Here is a 22,860-nt window from a genome sequence, read left to right as displayed (position 1 = left end):
CCCTGTTGTGTTCCCTGAAGCAGACAGAAGCTCTTGATGGGAAACCCTTAGACCCTCTACCCATTTCGCTGTGATTTCTTAGTGTCTGAATACAGTTTTCACTCACCTTCTTTTCCCCACTTCAGTAAAGAAAGCTCAAACTTACCTGATGTGCAGTAAGGACCAAATAAATTATCTTCGGCACATTTTTCACAGGCTGTCCCACCAAACCCTTTCTGTGAATTACAGAATGGAAATCAAAACTTAACTTTCTCATCTATCTCTATACAGATAGGTATATGCTTAGCAGCCTGAAAATAGCATCTTTAGCTGCCAAGAGAAAATAACACGAAAGGTTCAATCAGCAAATCAGAAATGACTACTGCAATCTAGAAAACATTGTCTTTTGAATGATTTTTTTTCCTCCTCTCTCTGCCTTTTTTAAAAATAATTTTTAGATCTTACACTTCAAATCAGATGTTCTGAATATCAAGTTAACAATAAAGAACAGTAATCAAGCCTAATGCCCAAATCATTCTTACAATTGTTAGGTTGTATTTTCTGATTATTTCTCACTCTGTCTCTTTTTTACATGTCCCCAGAAGATGTGCTTTTGATGTAATGGAAAGATTAACCAGTAGAGGGGGAGGTAGAAAAGATTTGAATTGTTTTTTTTTTTAAATATTTTTGGCTGAAGTCATTAAGCACTGCACATTGCACTCTCAGCTAAAGGAACATTGTATTGTGAGTATAGTCCCAAGTATAAGTACTTTCTAATTAGGGCAAAAAGTCATAAGTAATAGCACACTCTAAAAAACAGAGGAACTCAAAACTCCTGCTTCAGGAAGGCAAGATGGAAGAACTTTTTAATAATTTCACCTGAACCTGCTCAAGTCTGTAGAAATAATAGTGAAGATTAGTGCAATCCAAGCGAAAAATGAACTCCAAGCAGATCATCTCTGCTGTTTCCGAAATACTTTCCTTTAATGTATTTATACAGTGTAATGTAATATGCATTATTTCTTAGCAGAGCTTACATGCTGCTATATTTTTTTGCTTAAAAGAAAGGACGTACCTGACAAGTGCACGTTCCATCCCCATTTATACCCTGGGAGCAGCGTCCTCTCCTGCTGCATGGTGACGCAGCTCCTCCCGGACATGCTAGGAATGACAATGTTTAAGCCATCAGTCAGCTCTCTCTGACCCTTGTGCTCCCCTCACACATTAGGGGTGACAACCTTGGAGGCTGCAGGGTTTTGGGCCAGACAGGGACCTCGAGTGATGGCTGCTGTTTTGCAGCTGCCCAAATCTCTTCACTAGAATCTCAGCTTCAGCAGAGACCATCACCCTCTCTAGTCTGGGGAACTTAAGCTAGTGACTGTAATCAAAGGATTGCACAAAAAATAGTTTTCTTATTCTAAAGTACCACATTGATTTTGTCCCTGCTGATGCACCTCTGTCTGCAGACGCTCTAAACTGTTAGCTTTTTTGATACAAGTGGAGTTTGCTTGACCACTTCTTCTGTATGTTAATACAACTCTGACTGATTGAAAATTTGCTGTCGGAATTATATTTGATGCTAAGTTAGAGTTTAAATAAGACTTTTTCTTTTCCCCACAAATAGCATTTGCTTTATGTGGAAAGTTTTTACTTTTCCCCGCTACCTGCCATAAGACTGTGATATTTGATTCAAATGATCTTGGAAATTAAAATTCGGGTATATAATAACCTACTTCTGTCCTATGGGCTGTGCTCACGAGTAAAACTTGTGTGCTGAAGATGTGCTATGCTCTTCAGATCCTCTGGCACTAAAACCATGATTACAGGCAGTGGTATACCAGGTGAGACAGAGTCTGACCAAAAACCCCAGCCAGCAGGAGAGGATAAGAAACAATGACTGTATTTCCAAATCAAAATAGTTTAATTGTTGGCTGAAATTTTTCAATATTCAAATTTTTACTGAAAGGTTGCCTATAGGAAATGCATATTACAGTAATATTTAGTCAGATTGTTCTGTCAGGTTTTTCCCCCTGTAAGGATATCCTCATTTTTTATAGTTGTGGAGCCTCTCTGTGGAAATGATTTATTTACTCCCTTCCATAAGCCATTCCTTCCCATAATTGGAGTTCCCATTAGGTACCATAATCCTGATGCAGGTGGTATCTAAATGTATGAAACTCCTACTGCCCTCACAGGTTCTCTCCTGTACCTTACTGGTAGATTTATTGCTTATAAAGAGTCTCAGTTTGTTCTGTGTGGGTGGAGGTGGGCAGCACTGGATTTATGCTCCCACTGAGTAACTTAATCCTGATTTAGAGTAACTTAATGCTGATTTAGAGTGTTTAAGTGATGCGGAAGTTTTCATGAAAATGAATTTGATTTGGACAGAGTGACGAGCAAATAAGCGAATGTGTATATGTATACACCTAATTTTAGTGAAGGCTTTGTCTTTATACCAATATGTTAATACTTCTTTATTTATTCCTTAATGATGTGTCTGTGAGGTCTGTTGGATCTGAGTAAGCTTCTCGTGAAAAACCAATAAATTTAAAAATGAAAATTTTAGTGCAGTTTATCTCATACATGCTGAAATAAAAAGATTTATTAAGAACTGAGATGAAATAGCCAGAAATGAGGTAAAGTAAAAAATACGTATACTTTAATCTTTAAAGTGGCTTTTATTGAATCTTGTTTTCTGGCTACCATGTGATAGCTAAATCTTTAGGACTGACACAGATGCAAACTGTTTAATATTTGCTCAGACTGGAAAAAATTTGACCTGTACTGATGCTTTTATTGAATGTGTAAAGATAGAGCAAACTCAGTTTATGGTATAATTTCTAGGAAACGATACTTTAAAATTGCTGACAAAATAGTTTTTTTGCAGTTGGCATTCATTACACTTCCCCTTGTCTTCACTACCTCTTGTCTCTTGTTTTGATACCACCACCAAGGGACAGCTTTATCAGAAGTTTAGCAAATTACCATATTGTTGTACGAGTTTGGTCAGGCAGATAAAGCGCTTCCCCCGGCCGGCGGGGCAGCAGGAGGCCGCGCCGGGACACTGGAGCGATGCTCGCACAGTCACCTGCCTCCACTCCGGCGCTGGGGAGAAGTGAGACCTTTGCTTTTGTTGAGGATGTTTTTCAAAAAGTAATAAGAAAGAGATGCTTCTGCTTAGCTCTTACAGCTGCAGAGTATGAAGGCTGAATCTTTATATCTAGGCGAAAAGAGCTAAAATCTATCAGCTTTTTTGCCTCATAGAGTTTAATTCAGCACTTCCTAAGTGTTTTCAAATGCAACCTCTTGTATTACTTCTCTTCACCTGACTCCCTGCAGGCTGAAGCAGTGGGTAGAACTTGTAAAGAAGATGTATTTTGGACATATAATTTGATAGAATTAGGTTTATTATCTTTCCTCTTGGCCTTTTTTTTTCCTTTTCACTTTTTTTTCTTTATACTTACAGTGCTTTCTACTCAGTTGCCCATACCGCGCACCTTTCAGTTTTGTACGCCGGCTTTTCTTTGGAGCCATGCAAATATTTGCCGAAAGCTGGGGTAGCGAGTAGCTCCCACTGAAGCCCATCAGTTACACATGTGGGGCATCTGAGCTCCACCAACTTTGGCATCTGTGGCTGGATGATACTGGCAGCGTTAAAGGGCTGTGCTCTTTCACCTGGACCTTTTTACCCCGTACTTTTCCCTTTTTCCTTGACATCTTTTTACGGAGGGATGGGCGTGCGGCTTGTTGGCTCGGGGCGCTTCGTGGGGAGGGAAGGGGACAAAACATCTTTCATTCACACTGTGTGTTTCAGCATGTGCTATCATTTAAGGAAGTCACAGTGCTATTTAAGACCTAATTTTGTCATTGCCATCAGATGCTAAATGTGAAGTAAACCCCTAGTCAGGATTTTTTCTCTGGCCTCAGGAAGGACTGGCTTTCTTCCAAACGTTTCAAGGCGCGCCGTATGCTCTTAGAGAGATTGCGATAATGCAACCAAATGACAGCAGAAACAATGCTGAGACCTTGATTCTTTGCTTTTTGGGGTCAGGAAGTTTGTCCAAAGGAAGAGAGGGCTTCCTTGCCTCTGCAGCCTTCTGCCCGCAGTGGTGCAGGCAGGGCTCCGGCTCAGGGGCAGCAAGCTTTGCCCCTCTCTAGAAATACTGATGCCCCTCACGTGGCCTCCCAGAGCACCCTGCAGTATGGGATGATGATCACATATAGCATTGCCTTCCTCCTACCGGGCACTTAGGCTGCATTTGGTGGAAAGATGGTAAATCACCACACAAGTGGTTAGCTTCAGAAGAAGGCATGACCACACACTACGTACTCAGCTATTTGCCTGTCTTTTCTATAGAAGTAGCCATAAGTTGGGGTTTGACTGTTTTGCTTTAATAGATAAGTGACAGGTGTTTAAATCATAGCTTGGGCTAAAATTATATTTTTTAATCTATTTTGTGGACAAAAGGACTTCACAGACATTGAACCAGACCTTGACCCCATCAACTAAAGGAGGAAATGCTCTGTCTGGGCAGGGAAACTTCCTCTGTGGGTCCTGATGCCCACCCCAGTAGCCTGAGGTTTGATGCACTTGTGGAGATGCTGAAAGGCTTTTCCTGAGGAAGGGGCAGTGGGAGGAGAGGCACTCCTGATTACCCCTGCTTCAGTAATGGCCTTTAGCAGTTGCTGGAGGTTCAAAAAAACTTGGAGGGAAAAACTGTTTCAAGAAAAGACCCTCCTTGCATCAAAAAGTAAAGAATTAAAGAGATTTGGAAATATTTCAGACTCAGATGAGGGTATTTTTGACCTAAAACGAAACATTTCAACTTGCGGTTTGAAAATTTTAATTTTTAAAATCCGTTGTGGGGATCCTCCCGAATGAAAAGTCATTTTGCAGACATTGACTGAAATGCTTTGTTTTGAAAATCCTGAAACCAAGGGAGTTGCCTGAGTTTTTTCAATTTTTCTATGAATTTTTCTTTTTAAATGAAGCTCTGAATATGTGTTTTTCTCCAAATCCTCTAAGTTTTGGCTGAAAACTGCTGTTTATTTCTACTCCTATAATAAGCTCTGAGGAGCAAACGTCTCATGGCAATAGTTTCTGAAAAGAAGAAAAATCACTGCTTTACTTGTACTCAAATCCTACCAAAATAAAAAAAAAAAGGGAGCTTACCCATGCAGTCTGGGCCCCAGTGTCCCTGGCAGCACTCAGGTTGTTCAAATTCCTTCATACAATGATGCCGACATCCCGGAAAAGAAAGTGTGTGTGTTTTAATTTCTAGATAATACCTGAGGAAAAGAAGTTGGAGCTGCTTTAAAGTACTTAAAAGCCTCCTGTGGGGGAAAAATGAAATTCTTAACCTCTTTTTCTCCTTTCAGTGTCAGACAAGAGCACTTTAAGCTTAGTTGTATTGATCTGCCTTTTTTCCTTCATTGAAACATACATTGCACATCAAGGTCTAAAAAGATCCTTGGAGCTGTTTCTTTTGCATAGTATATTTATCTTTTTTTCATTTCTGCAACCTAAACACAGCAGTTTTCTCTAAGTTTTGATTTGAAATAGTATTTTTAAAAATTATTTAATATCAAGGTTCTTTAAATGCTAAGTAAGCTCAAAATAGTTACATTTTCCCTAAAATACTACTTTTCTTTTTTTTCAATCTGAAAGGCAAGACTTCAAATTTGTTTTGAGATATTTCTTCCTGCCCTTCACCTCCCCAATCTGGAAGTTTGAAAAATCTGTTATTTATATGATAATATATGGTATGAATGATATATAAATATCGTTTATATGATAATATATATTTATCATATGATGTTTCTCTATCATTCATATCAAGTATGCAGAATAAACAAAGAAGTGATTTTATGATATCACTCAAAAGAAAATCTGATAGGCCTTCGATAGCAATGTTTATTTGCCTCTTACACCATTTGCTGATTAACTTTAGGCTTGAAGTACTCTGAGTGAAGCTTGAGTTCTGGAGTTGGTGAAGCCAATAGTAAATGTTCCTTAAGAAAATTGCACGGAGTAGAGCATTTGTAATATGAATTAACATTTTCTAATTCATGGAGAACAATATTCACGGAGAAGAGCTCTGATAGAAGACATACCTGCAGTCTGGTATCCCAGTCCCATTGGTAATTTTGGTGTAACCAGCAGGGCACTGGGTTTCGAGGTTTAAAGAGCAAGGTACACATTCAGTTTTCATTCGAATGAGCAGCTTTTGATCACATTGCTTCTTCATCTATAATAGGAGAAGATTAATTAAAAAGAAGGAGAAAGTTCTCTGAGTTGGTTTAACTCTGCCTCCAGTGGCATTGCTGAAAAATGACAAAGTTAACTCAGCTTTGTTCTCACTCACAGCCACAAGCTCTATCCTGTTCAGCAGGAGCTCCCTGCTCTGGAGCTAAGCTAGGTAATAGACCACAGATTAGGGCTTTGCAGTAGTCTTGTCTGCACAAAGTATGTCCAACCACTGCAGGATAAACCCTTCTAAGTGTCATATTTCTCCTAAGAATGCTTTATCAACAAATGCTAAGTTCGGCAGACTTAAAAGCCAGGTTACTGAGACAGCATCAGCCTACACAGCATTAGTTCTGAAGTTGCCTCGCAAACCCAAAGCAGGATGGAGAAAGACAAGTGCTGGCAAGCGCCTTCTCCATTCAATGGCAAAACTAAACATAAGGTGTGGAGGAAGTTACTTGTGGCTCTGTGTGCACAGAGCCACAGCACAAGCCTTTGTTCCTCTCAAAAGTGGGTTTCGTATTATCAGCACCACTGTATTGAACTAAAGGACTATGGCTGGTATTTTCAAATTGGCGTAAAAGAATGACATTTAGCTTTGCATTCAAATCTGGTGGAAGTTATGGGCCTGACCCCACCAGAGCACACTGAGAAGAGTAGCCCCCTCTTTTTTTACATAGAGAAGGCCACAGAAGGAACTGGTCCAGCTCGGGAAACCTGGCCGTAGTCCTCTAGCTCAAAGGCCAAGGGCTCGTGCCCCTTGCTGTGGAGGTCCCAGTTTCCAGAATGCAAATTTGACAAATGACTTGACAAGGTGGCAAAAATGAGAAGAGGCCACAGCGGTGGCATTGCATTTTGTGGTTGTAGAACTCATAGATTTGAAAATGTCTATATACCAAAAATAGTGTCTGTTTCCTACTACTAAAACAGTTGACCTATTTTAAAGCAAAAACTCTTTTCTGAACTCCATCTAATGTTGGCTTCATCTTCTTTCTTCCTGGTGAGCGTTTGTAGAAGTAAGTTCATAATTCACAAATGGTGAGAAATGATCTAATGCAAAATATGATCTTTAAAAACCAACAAAAAGTAATAAATGAAATCATCATTCTTGGAGAGGAAGTACTGTGAAGTGCTCCATTTTCTATTCCAAGATAACCATTTATCCACTGTTCTCTAAGTATGGACCCATTTAGGCAGTCTTAACTCACTCAAGCAATATTGACCATGAGAGACTTCCTATCTGACACAATAGAATTGAAATTAACTCTCTGAATGGGATTTCAATTAAGCGGTTGAGTAGTCAATTAAGGCAATGTCTGAATCATTACCAGGCCAACGTGAGGAAATGCTTGATGTTTATCTTGAAAAACTGTACCTGCCCACTGTGTGCGTGCATGCACATGTGTGTGTATGTAGGGGCCAGTTCTAGCAGGATCATCCTTTTGAAAATATTTTAATAGTTGTCTGTGGACGTTTTAAGTAGTTTCCCAGATTATAAAGCCAGAAGGACAATTATACCAGAGGAGCATAATACAGGATAATGGAGCTTCTTGCATGAAATTTAGTTTGAACAAGAAGATCTTTTAGAAAGCATTAATTTGATTTGGAAATGATCAGTTGTGGAGAAACAAACCATGGTATGTTGCTTCTGTCGTAATTTGTCTGTGATGGTTTTGCTTCAGTCTCCAGCCATTGCTCTCCTATAGCTTGTACAACAGGTAGGAATCTGTTGTGTTACAGAGTTTACTACTCCCTTCCTATGAATACTTACAGTCTGAGATCAAAGTACATTTTCTTTGTGCACTTAAATAAATAGCATTTCTTGAATTCCCTGCTATGACTCCTGTTTCCCAGTTCTTGAGTCATCCCCCAGCCCTCCTCCAGAGCCTGCCCAGTTTGCCAGTAGCCCATCTGCATGGGGAGCGTCAGACCCAGCCTGTCTGGGCAATTCCTGTGTGCGTGAATGGGCCCTGCACACTCCCCCTGCACGGTCTTCTCTGTCCCCTGCCTTGGCAAATTGACCATTAACCATTTGTGCAGCAGCATCACAGCAGGAGCTTCAGGTCATTTGCTATGCAGGGTGTATGCCAGGCCACCACTTCCAAGGATGGAGCCCACAGCAGTGCTGTTATGTGTTGCCTGATGGATATCCTCCTGTATTTCTGTCCAGGGATTCCCAAACAACATATGTGCAAATGCAACCCTGTGCTGCCCAGGTAGTACTGGACCTGCTGGGCACATGTGGGATGCTGCAGCCTCTTTACAGAAGCTCATGGTTGGCCCAGGCGGGTACACTGGCACCTTGGGCAGGATTTCTACATGTGCCACAGCCTGGTAGTCCTGGATGAAGCCCTCACCTCGGCAGTTTCTCCCCTTCTTAGTTATCCTTCCTTCAATGTTTGTGATAGCAGCTCATTTCAGTAGTGAAGATTGTGAGGATGTATCACAGACACTGATAAGGAGATGAAGTTTCATGAGCTCTGAGGGACTCCACTTGATAGTCATTACCCAGTTATAAGTACATTTCAACACCTATTTAGTTGTCAAATTTTAGTCTTTATAAATGTGCTGTTGAAATCTGATTTGGGTAACATTCAAGTATTTGGGTAGTGTAACCTTTTACTGTTGTGTAGATGCATTTCAGTCTCCTTTGAAATAAAAATGAGACCTTTTTCCAGATGTGGGTATAACGTGGATACAGCTTAGTCAGACACTTGCCAAAAGCAGCGGCGAGCAGTGCCACGCTGGGAGGACTGAGCAGCCTTCCTGCCCTCCAGGCAGAGCCTGGCGCTGGTGTGGCACTGGACTGACCTGGCTCTTTGGGCTTCAGGTCTAAGGTGGCTCCCACAAACTCAAACCAGAGCACCTCTGCACTGTGCATCCCATCCAAAACCACCTCACGAAGCACCAACACGAGGGGGCTTGAACGCTTCAAGCCTTTCAAAACCCTGGTGCTCAGCACCAGTGCAGCCACCTTAACGGCCCATCCTTAATGAGAGATGAGTTGTGCACCAGAGCAAGATCCAACAGAGCACAAACACGCAGTCTGGGCACCTTAACTCCTATGAGCATTTCCACTGAGTCAAATTAGTACTGTTAATGTTGAAGAATCATACACTCAGAGTGTTGGCTGATTTTTCTGAGTTTTTAACCAAGTATGCTACTGAAGCCCTGCTCCTCGCAGGTGCTCGGTGTAAGCCGTTAAGAGTCTGAGGCTGGATAAACTGCTGGGCTCGTAGGATATTCAGGTTCAGAAGTGCAAAAGCTGTTGGTAGGAGTGGCTGAAATTATCTCATTGCAGAAGTTGTCATCGAAAAGGCACCCCACAAAATTTCATTTTTGGAACAAGGAAATTCAAAGAGATTTTGAAAAGATAAAATCTAAATGAAAATAATTTATACCCTTTCCCTACTGCCAGCTATAAAACACTGTTTTGGAATGGTGGGTTTTTTTCCACTTTCTCCCATTTCCTCATTTTCCCTTTTTGCTGTTAGGGAAAATGGAAGAAAGGTGATTTTTAGTGGCTCTTCTTTTAGAGATAGAATAAGTTTAACACATTTCCCAGTACGTGTTTGTACTTTTCAAAGTACAAAGTATTTTTCCATTTAAAAAACCCAACCAACCAAACAGCAAGTGAGTGGCTTCCCTCCCCCCCCCCCCCCCCAAATTTCTCCCTGTCCTTTTGTTTCCTATTCTACAAGTGTTTTTTCTCCAGAACGCAGTAATTTAAAGCCTCATGTTGTGAGACAGTTTAGATGAGTGAATGTCTCGCTGTTGAACTCCTGGTTCAGATTTGTAAACTTTGCAACACTTTCTGCCTCTGTACAAGTGTGGTGAAAACAGATTTTGTGAAATTCCACAGATCCATAGGATTTGTACATGCCAAATGCACCACTTCCCCAAAAGTCTACAAATCTTTTACTTAAATTTATAACTTCGTACAATTACTTCCAACAGCTCAATTCCTTAAAATTTTTTCCCCACCTATCTGAAATAGCTTTTCCTCTTTGTGGTTAGTAAAGTGGGTAATTTTCACTATGGAGAAATTTCTGCTTTCATCTTCTGACTTTGCAGAAATTCTAATGGTTTTCTTTTGTTGCTTTTGATGAACGTGTCAGCTACAGTCTTTTGCCATGTTTGCCTTTTTTTAGAGATTTTTTCAGTGTACTCATGACATATCCTTTGAGCCAAATTCTCATGTGAATAAACAGATGCATTTCTGTTATTTCAGAGGACTGAATTACAGAGCTCTTAGTTTATAATTCAGTGTTGTATGCATCAGTGACTGTTCAAGTGGGTTTTTCTTCTGTAATCTGATAACTATCTGATAACTATTCTCTCTATAACTTTGAAACAATCCCCACCCCATAGTGTAATACATACATATAATAATTCATTACTTAAATAAAAAGCTGCTTCTTACCTCATCTGGGACTTGTGATGTCAAACACAGTTTCACTGCAGCCAAAAAAGGCAAAAGGAATAAAACAACTGGATTTTTTTTCATTGTGAAGAATTTTTTTTCTTCAGAGCCCTCCAGACATGAGAACTAAAATTCTGACGTAAAGTGGTTGTTTGTTAGAGGTGTTATTTCTTCTGCATTCTTAGGCAAATAGTTTAACAGGACTCTTGTCTTCCTGAAGGAAAATGAGTGAAGGATACGGCATGCGAAGCTTGCCTGCAGGCAGGAAAATTCCAAAACGCAGGGTATTTGCTGAAAGTTTTCACTACGAAGCTGAATAAACCCTTCCTAACTGAATGACAGGATATCCTGACGGGGCTCTGTTCATTTGTCCCTCTCTCTGAAGCTGTTGACAGTACAAAACCAAGGACACTGAACTGCTATGACAGAAGATGTTTTCTTCTTTTAGGTGGGCATGGATAGGGGACTGGAGTAACTGCTGTGCTTGTTATCGTTACATTTGTTCAACTGATCTAAGGCAGAGCAAAGGATCTCTGGAAGTTGGCTTATCAGCCCTAGTAACGTAAGGGTGGGTCCCCTGAATGAGGTTCTGGGAGAAATACTACCGACTTTATCTCAGGAGGCCAAAAGAACATCTTCCAGCTTTGGTTAGCTGGATAAAAAAGGGGATTCCCTCCCCCCTTTTTGCTGTTTTTGTTAAATCATTTTAACTGATTTCCTGGAGCTAAGCAGAGGACAATTAACTCCGCTATGTTGCTTGCATATAGTTAGGAGGGATGAGTAGACAGACATTTTGAGTTGCCAAAAGCAAGACTGTTTCTCTTTCTTCTCAGAGTTGTTCAGCTCTTTTCTAGTGCTGCTCTTTGCTGCTGCTCTGGTCAGTCTTGTAAGGGCAGCCTCTCTCATGTCTTAAATACCTAATAATTTGGCTGCCTCCAGATTGCCAGCTTTGCTTTGGGCCCCTGACATTATTGATTTTCAGTCATTTGAAGGCACTCCATGAGGGTGCCTTAGTACAAAGTTGTGCTTTGAAGCTAGGTTAAGTTTTTGAAGAGTCCACAGTGGCTGTAAACAGTGCTTTCTCCCAAATTCCTATTTGTCGTCATGGCTAGATGCTGCATTCACCTTTAGACCACAAATGTAATGTTTGATGCAGCTGTAACCTATTATCTTGAACTCCGTATTGTTTTCCTAAAGAACTCAGTGGTGAATCACATATAATACACAAATTCATCTACTTTTGTTATATGCTCTGACTGAATACTGCAAAATTGCTGGTAGGAGATGGCAGGGCAAGATGTTTCCTGTGCGCTCATCAGATCCTGTTCCTTTCTGCTATACGATGATGAAAGTAAATAATTTCTTGTTTATGCAGACAAGATAGCAGCCAGGGGTTGCAATGTACATGCTGACAGTATGTATGGCCCTGAGAAGTGCCGTTTCTCTTTTCTGAGGTCAAGGCCTTTCATGTTACTTTGGTTTTGCATACAATGTACAATCTGGCCTGGCGGAAGGAATGGCTCAGGTTTTTCTCCAAAAGAGCAGAATCCTGGTGGATCTCCTCTCCTGTGTGATGATAGCCCATGGCTGCATCCCGTTCTCCGTGAGATGTTTGGGAGTAAAACTTCTCCTCCTCCTTCTGCAGCTGTGCCTTGTTGGAGTGTGGGCAGGGTGGTTGTCTGGGCAGGGTCTGTGTTACCTGGGCAAAACACGTTTGCCTGGTCCCTGCGTGTGTGGTGGCAGGAGCTGACAGCTTCTGCAGCAGCTTGAGGTCAGCTGGGTTTCTTGCCTGTTGCCACTTCAGACAGCGCAGTGATGAAAGGAGCTGTAAATCAAGCACGTCCCTTTCCTGTCCTGTAGATCGAGATAAAAAGCAACACACATCAGCTCTCTTGTTATCTGCTCTTGCCTCCTGTATAGGCATTTGTGTGAAGTAAACCCTTTTTCCCTTTCCTTCCTCTCCCTTCGTGTCACAGCGCGGCCTCCCCACTAACCACCGTGATGACTGCTTTCCCTGCTCCAGAGGGACTGGCCACCCTTTCCTCGTGTTGGTGATGGGGATTTTCCTCGTTCACGGGGGTTAAATACAGACTGTGCCAGGCTCTAACTATAACTCTGCCTGGCCAGCTCCTGCCCCGTTCTGGGCAGAAATACAGGCTAATACATCACCTGGCACACAGGACGGGGCTCCCTGGGGACTCGGGGGGTGGGAAGGCGGCACCCCGGCACTCGAAGCAGCCTGTGCAGTGTGGCAGCGTACCCGCTAGCCAGCCAGGGAGCTGGCATACTGCCTTGCTTGGGAGGAGGCTGCCTCGGTGGCCTGGCCAGTGCCTGAGCTACCGGGCAGCCGCTGGCTCCAGTGCTGTTGTCCGTGCTGGTGTTGGGTGCTGGCGTGCTGTTGGCATGGGCAGGAAACCCTGTCTGCCAGGTTTCGCCCTTTGCTTTTAGAAACGTGATGGTGGTGGTCTCTGCAGGCTGGGATCTACGTCCTTCCTCCCCTTCCCCTGCTGGTGCCCGGGCCACAGAGTGCCGAGGGGTCTGCACACCTCTGGGATCCCCAGTGGGGATTTCACCTGTCAATGTGCTACCCTGCGTATCGCGGCGTCTGTGCCGACTTTTGTCTTGACCATCCTCCAGCTCCTGCCCTTGACGTGTTTGTATCCTGTCCTAGCTGTCCAGCCCGTGTATTTCTGGGGCTGTCCTCCAGGGTCGTGGTGGCAAGCTATCACATTCTCGTTATCTTGCTGCTTATACAGCTCAGCTGAGACCTTTGTGCTCTTGCATTTTCCTACTCTTACTTTTTCCTGGCTTTAGCAGGATATTTTGTGCAGCTTTGTGCTGTGCCTCTTCCTGTATCCAGCTGGAGTGGTGGAGAGGTCTTGGATCTCTTTAGTTCCTACAAGAAGGTGAAAATTTTGGAAGCCTTAGATGACAAATATCAAAATACACATGTGTCTGTGGAGTTGGTCCCCTTGGATTTTTTAAAAATAATGTTGATACAGGTGAGGGAAGTGAAAGCAAGGAATGTGGGAGTGACAGTGACTGTCTCAGCTGCTAGTCACCCTTGCACCTCTGAAAACTTTCAGGTTGCAAGCAGCCCAGTGAAAAAGATTAGGAAGAGTCATTGTGTGTGCTGTAATACCACAAATACCATGCGCTGTGGCATATGCTTGTGTGTGTGACAGCCTTCCTCCGCTCTGCTATTGCATTCCTGGACTGGATGCTCCTACTTTAAGTAGATGTGAGCTGGTTGCCTTTTTACTTTCTTCATCCACCTACTGCCTCTCCCCAAGTTGCTCCTTCTATTTCTGTGCTGAAAATGTCAACCAACCAGAGAAAATATGATGGTTCATTTATGTAGGTGTTTTTGAAAACACAAATGTTTTGTGCTGCAACTTATTTCAGTGTTACAATGAGCTAGTTGTTCTTTCTCAGAGCCAGGCATCTGGCGCATGATGTCAGTTTAAAAGTGAATAAAACACAGTGGAGATACAGACATGATGGTTGCAGCACTCACCTTCCTCTACACAGTTTTGATAACCGCGTAATTTCTTGCATTTTAAAAAATTTTTAATTTATTATTGACTACATGACTCACATTGTATATCGTTCCCCTCAACGCTCTCTCAACCAGAGATGGCTGAACAGCATATGATGAGCTCTCAGAGACTCATACAAAGCTCAGCCATTTCACAAACAATCATATGACAAAAGCACCATTTTAAAGGAAGAAATAAAAAAGAAATATGACCATTTTGAAGCAGAGCACTGCAGCCTGAGCATTCATGAGCTCTGCGTAATAAAAGCTGGTACTGCTTTTCTGGTACGTCCCACCCTACTTGCAGCTCAGCTCCTCTCCCAGGGGAGCAGCCTCGTTAGTGAGGTCTTATAGAGTGTCAAGGGTGAGAGCAGTTTTGAGCTAAATTTAATATTCTTACTTAGTAATTTGAAAGTAAGCAGCAGAAAATAAATGAATTACTGTTTTTTACTGTATGTGGCTTCTGTTTTAGAGCCAGTCACAGCAGGAAAAGTGTCCCAGGGGTGTATGAATACAGTTTGAGGCTCCACATGTCTGAGGAAAGTCACTTTGCTCTTTGTTCGGAAACTGGCTAAAGCACCTTGCAGAGGGGTAGGAAAAGATAAAATGTGCTCAGAAGAAGAAAGCTTCCTAGGGGGCGGGAGGATTTGGCTCTCCCAAGAGAAACGTCTGAATGCTAATTGTAGGTGGGAGGAAGGGGGGCACAAACCATCAAGTTGCCTAGGAGGAGGCTTGGGGAAAGGGAGGGGGAATATTTGGGAAATACTGCCTTTGATTAACACAGACTTAATTGGAACGTAACAAAGAGATAAAAAAAAAAAGGTTTGGCAAGTTAAATCTTTCCAGTGCCATACATCTGAGGAAGCCAACAGTGGCCTATGGAGAGTCTGAATGGGCAATGTGGAAAATTCTAGGGGTGTGTAATTTTATCTGCGGGGTTATGACAGCCATCATTTTGAAACATGGTGACTATCAGAACTAATTAATTCTCCAAGCCCATAGGATGCATTAAGATAGAGCTGCAGCTGGTATGCTGAGGAATGCCGTGCGCCTGGCAGAGGCCATCGCTTTTATCAATGTTAATGAGGGAGAAGGCACAGACAGCTGATCTAAACCCGAATGCGTTCATGATGCATACAGCTGATGGCAATGCAGACTGCCAGTCAAGGGGTGGTCTTAGCCATAGATTAGATCCTCATAGTGGCCTCTTCAGCTTTCTTTCTTTCCCCTCTTTTTTTTTTTTGTTCTCAAAAGAGTCTTTCAGCTGGTGAAATTGTAAACAAAAGGCATTCTAGCCGAGGCTGCGGCGGAGAGGGCTTTGCTGGGGAGACATGAGGAGAGTAGCGTACACGGCGCTAACTTGGACAATGTTATTTACTAGAAATTTTAAGGGGGTGTTAGGTGGGGGAGCTGTAAGGCTGAGCTTATAATCAGCACCATGCTCTAAAGGGAATGACCACAAAATCAGGGGCTGCTCACAGGTACCTCTGCTACCCTCTTATGCTGTAATAACATGTTGCTTAAAAAAATGAAAGTCATGCTCAAGCCATAGGTAAGGCCCCATTCCCCGTAGGTCCAGCAGGATACAGGACTTAAGTCCCCGATTTGTGGGAAGCATTCCCCATGTTCAGCTGTGGGACATTCAGTCCAAGATGTACAGGGGGATGAAGCTACAGGGCTACTGGGTGGCAATGCCATGGGGGAGAAGGGAAAGACTTAGTAACCTGGACCTGGAAGTACGGGTGGCATAGAGGAATATTAAAGCCATCTTTGTGTCTCTGTCTCTGCTCGGCATCTCCTGTATTGTAGTTCTTGATAGGCCATGCATAGACTCTGGTCCCACGTTGCTGCCAGCTAATGGCATGATAAACGCAGAAGGTACTGCCCTGGTGCAAAATCTTGACTTTTTTGAACGCTGTGGCTCTTCCTGGCGATATAACACTCTTCAGAATCATTAAATCTCATATTTATTGGAGTATAAATATAACACGTATTCCTTGCACAGATTTGGAATAAAATGAATCACAGTTATGAGCTGCTGGATAAATATACCAAAATAAACTTGTAGTTTGAATTAACATCTGCCTGTTTGTGTAATGTCAGCATGTAAGAAGCTTCAGCTTTAAGATGCGATCAAAGGATATCAGAAACTAGGAACAAATAATGGGCTTACACAAGATAAGAAGGTGGCTCAAATGGATCTTGATGGCAATTCTCAAGCAAACCTATTTTGCAGTTTATAAACATCCAGGCAGGAAGGAGACTGGGGTTGTTTGTATGTGTGTCTTGTACTTCTGCAGTTCTGCTAAGGTTGCAGTGTGTAAGGCCAAAACACCAGGAAAACCCTGAGATTCCAGGGTTTGGGATGGACAGAGGGATGCAGAGCACGGATTTCTGGTGCTGTAAATGTTACACTGATTTCTCCAACCCCATGGTAGAGAAGCAGGACAGAGAGCGGCACACACGTTTCGGATCTTAGCAGTTGGCCGTGGTAGGACTGGGGAATGTTTGGAAGCCCCAGGCACCATAAGGTAAGGGAGCTTGTGGAGTCAGGGAAGCAGCAGAGGCTGTGTTATTACTGTGGTGTTATTACCTGCTGACTTCCTTCCTTGCTCTAGACAATGCAGAGAGTTCACTGTAATTTTGGCCTACGTAGAGCTTGTATGCTTTTGTAGTAATGCTTTTGTTTTGACTAGTCAGACTTAAACAAAGTTAGCTTAATATAGTTAATAATTTACTAGTAATAGAACTGAATTGCAGATAATGATGTGGAGCAATCAACCTTTGCTCAGTTTTTCTTTTTTCTTCCTTTTAAATGCAGCCTTTATGACATTATCCAAATGTGCGTGTTTACAGCTATAGTGAATTGTTTTCAGCCAATTATCTTGTCTAGGAAAAACCATCTCAAAATTTGTTTGAGAAAGAAAATCATGCAGAAGACAAGCTGGCATAATTTCCACAAATAGAATAACACAATATTATCTGTCATTGCCTTCCTCCTTATGATATATAAACTTGCTGTGGTTTACATCAGGCTAAAGGGATCTGTTATGTGCTGTGCTGGATGGGTAACGTGGGTTATGTGCTGTGTAGGTATGCAGCATGGTAATCCATGAGCCATGACCCAAGGGCAACTAGTTGCCCACGGGGACATCTGATATTGCTGGGAAGAGCCAAGTGTGGTGCTGCCTGGCGCGTGTCAGCTGGCTGTAGGCCACCAAAGGTTGCAAACCACTGCCCGAAGAAACAGAGCTGGACTTGGGATAAGGAAGCTCAGGCTGCGTTTTTGGCTCCGTTGCTCAAAGATGCAGACAAGCCACTCTCCCTTCTGCCTTGGCTACATCTTCTCTCCTTTCTGCCTTTCTACAGTTTGTCTGCCTTTCACTATGGGTGTGTGTCAGCGCCTCCAAAAGTGACACCCCGGGCGAGGCTGGCTCCAGTACAAGTTAATGCTGAGGAATAAAATGCAGTTTCTCCACCCGCGTCCTCCGTCCCTCTTCAGTTCAGCGCACGCATTTTGTTGTTTTGGTTTTTTTTTTTTTTTTTTTTTTCCCCTTAAATCTTTTCCTGCCGCAGCCTGTTTGGGGAGGGGAGAGACAAGGGTGGGCTTTCTACCTGGCATCTCCGGGGTCCGGATTGCCCTGTCCTGGGGCTGTTTTGCAGCGGGCTCGGAGGAGGCGGGGGGCGGGCGGGTGTCCCGGGAGGGAGCGTCCCGCTCCCTCCCGGGGCACCCGCCCGTCCCCCGCCTCCGAGCTCCGGACCCTCCCCGCGGGACCACCGGAGGGCAGCAGAGCCCAAGCCACAGCTTCAACCCCCCCCCCCCCCCCCCCCCCAATAAAAAACCAAACCCCGCAGGCAGCAGCACCTGGAAGGGGCTCCTCGGTCCCCATGATCCCGCTGCGAGAGCCGTGGGGGAGGCGGCTCCCTGCCTGGGTAACCCCACGGGAACCCAGAGGAGACAAGCCGGGGCGTGAAAGCGTGAACCCGTTTACGTGATTTGAGGTGTACCGATTTCCCTAGAAATAGTCTGAGAGCATGTGGGTATAAATAAATATATAAAAAGAAATATATAAAATAAATGCGTATTAAAAAATATAAAATAAATATATAAAATACATAAAATAAATATATAAAAATGTGATTATGGCAATATTAAAATGGTGCGTGGTTTTTTATATGAGAGAGAAATTTGGAAGCATTCATCTAGTTGCAGAGAGTACATAGGACACGAGGTGGAGGGGAGAGGATACATCCAGATACCTGCACAAACATACGGTGCATCTCAAGAAATGAGCACCCAGCGAACTATTCCCTTTCCCCTGACTCCCACTGAGTATGTAAGTGTTGTGGATACACTACGAAGAAAAAAATCTGAGTGATTTCAAATATACAGGAGCATCTACTGAAGTTCCATCTAAAAGAATCTGCTTCATACCTTGTATGTTGAAGACTAAACCTCATTAGAAAGTTCACTGTTTTCTTACTGTGATGAAATAAACATACAAGGATTCTTTCCAGTTATACAAAAGGTATGGTAAAAAGACTATAGTTTGTGTTAAACACACTGGAAAGTCTAAATAAGCATCAAAATGTAAAGTCAGTGTTACTGGCAATGATATTAGGCTGAGCACACATACACAGAAAAACCTCTTCAAAGGCTCACATGCGTGGCAAGGCTCTGTACAGAAGGCACTTGTGAAGAACTGTGCAAAGTCCTCATCTACAAACGTAGATAAGTTTAGGATATGTCTAACATAAAAAAAAAAGCTACAGTTTTGAAAGTTTTGATGGAGAAGTCAAGTATTTAGAAGTATGATGAGTCCAGAATTAAATGCCCTCCCCAAGAGGATTGTTCAGTTTAGCAATTAGAGACAGTAACATGAAGTATTCACCTGAAGAGAGGAAAAACTAGGTTATGTAGGCGTTATAAATTAGAAACTTTCTAGTTTTTGAGTGCTTGACTTGTTTTCAAATTTTAAAAATGGAAACATTGTTTGGGGTTTTTTTTAAGCTTTGGAGATGTAATCAAATAACTTACATGAAAAAACAAAGATGAAAACCACCTGTAAATGGAGCTTTAATGTAGTGATTTCAAATCCACTGAGGTTATAAGCAACAGAACGAAGGTTTGATGATGTGAAACTCTAAGCAGGAACAATGTTAACTCTTCAGCCCTTGTAACATCACTTGTCTTTGCAGACGTATCTTTTCCTGGCCCTGCCGGATACTCTTCCAAGACTCGCACCCAGCACTATATCTCTGTCTCTCTGATTGCAGAATGTATTTTAATATCATTTAGCATAAGCAACGTTATAGTAGTGTACAGACAGACTGTTCCACATTCACACCCTCTTTAGCATCCTCTTCTTGTGCATCATCAACGACATTAGACCAGCCAGAATCCGAAAGTCCCTCCAGCCCCAATGAGTTGTACCATGTGAGTGTACATACATGACAAACGCTGACTGGCTGTGCGTAGTTATTTAGGGATAAGGAATAGCACTGTAGGACAATGCAATTCAAACTTCAGCTTTTTTTGTTTGTTTTTAATTTTTGACCTGCAGATGTGAAATTATGTAAAAACTTCAGGTATCAGTTGGGGAAATAACTTTATCACGGAAGAACACTGTGGCATAACCTTGTGAACCTCACCTTGTTCAATAGCATTAATATGCTAAGGTGAACTAAATGTTAGCTTCTGGTTTGACCTCCTGGGGTGAAAGACCTCTGCTTCCTAGGAGAAGACCAAATAGATAACTAAAGATGCGGCCTGAATATTTTAATGACAGAAATTCTCTTCAGCCTTATTCTGACTGTGGTGTCCAGTTCTGATCATCCCATCCCATGAAGGATATAGAAGGATTTGGAAGGCTCTGAAGAACGAAAATGGCAATTATTAGAAAAACAGGAAGTGATGAATCCCTGTGTGGAGTAGATAGAAGACTAAAAAGAGATGAAATGAATAGAGGTATTATGAAGTGTGTAGAGAGGGTAAATAGGAAATTCTTAAATTTTCTTTAATTGTAATTCTACAATAAGAGAATATTTAAAAGAATTACCTTTAAAAAAGACAAAAGAAACTTATTTCTTTGTAAATAAGAGGTTAAAAAACTTCTAGTCTTTTCTGTTAGTGCAACTTCTTATTTTCTTATTGTCTAATTGTAGATAGGTAAGTCTTCATATCTCTTAGTTTGTGGCTGAGAGGAACAATGCAGAAAACTCTGTTTCACAGACTTCCTATGCAGCATTTAGCTAGAACCTGTAAGAAGCAAACTCTTCTTTCTTGTAGAAGATATTTTGATTTTGAATAACTTTGTTTTGTTCCAACTCAGAATGTAAATATTCAGAGGCTGAGTTGAAGAAATTTTACTGCAGAAAAAATGAAAATGTTCACCATTTTCTGCCTTGTCTGCTGGGTAAAGCATCTGCCTGGCACACTGGACTCCTCAGAGATGTAGTAGCTTGTCTCAAACTCTGCCAAGGAGCAGAAAGGCTTGTAGCAATTCAGGTGCCTAAACACAGGCATCTAGTGCCTCTTTAGATGCCTTTGGATGTTCAGGACTAGTGAGTGCTGTGGCCTTCTGGAGTAGCACCTGGCAGCCACGTGGGATACCATGAGGCATCTAAAACAGTCCTAGACAACTGAAACACACCCTGTGGGCATAAAGACTCCAAGCAACTAGAAACCTGAAAGCATGAAGAGCTGCAGAGTTTATGGGACTACAGATGGCTGGGCTTAGGACGACCACAGATATCTCCTTTCCAAGTGCCCATTACGCAAAATTCTGCAGAATTACGATTTTAAAGACATAGATTTCCTTCTTGCTCACTAGTTTGGCTTCTGTGGATCCGCAAGTTGGGAAGCACAGGCTGCCTGGAGGTCCTGGGAGCTACCGAGTGTGGAAGCGATGTTCTGAGGGAAAATCAAATTGATGCCTCAAAGTCAATATCTTCACTCGGAAAAGGTTTTTTGGAACCCGGGTTTCCTGTTGGGAAATCAATATAACGGAAAAATCACAACTGGTTGTTCACCTGATGCAGGCTGCAATCAGAGGGTAGAGTAGATACTCATCTGTTCCCATCAACCACCGCTGAGTATTTCAAGAGGTGTTGTGATGCAAGTTTTCTGTCTGAGATCCAGCTCTCGCTGGCTTGGCACTCTCAGCTGTGACTAGTTTTTCAAAAGAGCTCAGTTCCCATTGTGACTATTATGACCAGGTTTTCAAAAGATTTCAGCACACTGAGTGCTGAGCTCCTTTGAAAACCTCCTAATAATTATTTAGGTGAGTAAATAGCATCTGAGTCTGGTTGTAAAAGCTGACTCTTTCTGGAAATTCTTACCACAAAGTGATGTATATTATCAACCTTAAATTTTCGTGTTGCCTGTATGTGATTTGACTTTACATGTTCTCAGCATTTGAGCTGTTTTAAATACAATTTCCTCAAAAATAGAATAGTAGAGCAGCTATAGGTTGCACTTGGGTGTACTATTGTTGATTCAGGATCAATGCAATGCAGCCTTTTTCCATTAATGGATCTATCACGTTAAAACTTGAGTGCTATTATTGAGCAAAGTTTCCAGATCTGCTGATAAGTAACGAGAGGAGATATGGTAGAAGAGTGAGGGTGAATTCTTCAGTTAGTGTTATATCTCACAACCAAAGACGAGGGGGAAAAGAGACTGTGCTGATGACAGTCTTGCACCCAAGGACAGCAGCACTGAGGACAGCAGTGAAGGTTTTAAGCACTGTGTCCGTTACAAAGGTAGATTTAACTAATTCCTGTCACAGTGCTTGAGAGGCAAAATGCCCAAATTTGTGTTCTTGGCAAAACTCCTGAGTGAAGACATTATTCTGAATTTAACCCTTAATGTATATGAAAATGCAAGAGCATAGCAACAAGACCATGTAAAATCAAAGGCCTTTTAGTCTGGTATCATCTTCCTGACAGTGCCCAGTACTGGATGTCTAGCAAAAGAGTATAAGAAACAGGCCAAGTGTAAAATAATGTTTTTAAAGTACTTCTTCAGGCTTTCACCTGTAACCAGCTGTTTTTACCCGGTTTATGTTCTTTTTTTGCCTTCATAGCATCTTGTGGCGGTGACTTCCACAATGCAGTTGCATGCTGTGTGAAAAAAACCATCTCTTTTATTTTAAACCTTCTGTCAGATACTGTGGTTGTGTGTCCCTACGTGCTGGAGTGTGAGAAACAGCTAATACTCTCTTTGTGACTTTGTGGAATTGTATCATATCCCTCCACCCTCTGCCCCCGTTATTTCTTTTCCAGGTACACGGGTTATAGTTTATCCAGTTTGTCCTCATACGGGAGTCTTTCTGGACCTCTGACCTGAGTTTTGCCCTTCTCTGAGCTAAAACCTTTTCTAGTTCACCTCTGTTGCTTTGGAAATGGGATGAGCCAAGCTGCCTACAGCATTCAAGATGTTTGTGCCTCATAGATTTCTATTGCTACATAACAGTAGTTTTTCTGTTTCGTTCTCAATTCTCCTTAAAATTCTTAGCATTGTATATGCTTTTCTGCCTATTCTTGAACATTGATCTGATGTTTCAGAGAGGGAGCCACAAGACTCCCAGATCCTTTTATGGAGTGTAAATACTGATTTAAAGACCATCCTTGGGTCATGGTTATTTTTTCCATGTGTGTGTGGATTAACGC

General features: G+C 42.3%; 1 protein-coding gene across 1 annotated transcript in view; it reads right to left on the bottom strand.

Annotated features, from left to right (window-relative positions):
- Nucleotides 1-10,733, bottom strand: part of STAB2 (stabilin 2) — an 88,403-nt gene extending 77,670 nt beyond the window's left edge. The window contains exons 1-5 of the mRNA XM_050915294.1: nucleotides 10,650-10,733; nucleotides 6,094-6,227; nucleotides 5,153-5,268; nucleotides 1,055-1,140; nucleotides 146-215 (exon numbers count right to left, since the gene is read on the bottom strand). Coding sequence (XP_050771251.1) covers nucleotides 146-215; nucleotides 1,055-1,140; nucleotides 5,153-5,268; nucleotides 6,094-6,227; nucleotides 10,650-10,733 — 490 coding nt within the window. The remainder of the gene's footprint in view (nucleotides 1-145; nucleotides 216-1,054; nucleotides 1,141-5,152; nucleotides 5,269-6,093; nucleotides 6,228-10,649) is intronic.
- Between the last annotated feature and the right edge of the window lie 12,127 nt (nucleotides 10,734-22,860).

The sequence above is a fragment of the Gymnogyps californianus genome, chromosome 1 (assembly GCF_018139145.2).
Source record: "Gymnogyps californianus isolate 813 chromosome 1, ASM1813914v2, whole genome shotgun sequence".
Taxonomy (NCBI): Eukaryota; Metazoa; Chordata; class Aves; order Accipitriformes; family Cathartidae; genus Gymnogyps; species Gymnogyps californianus.
Note: the sequence above shows the minus strand (reverse complement) of the source record. Positions and strands in the feature narration are given on the sequence as shown.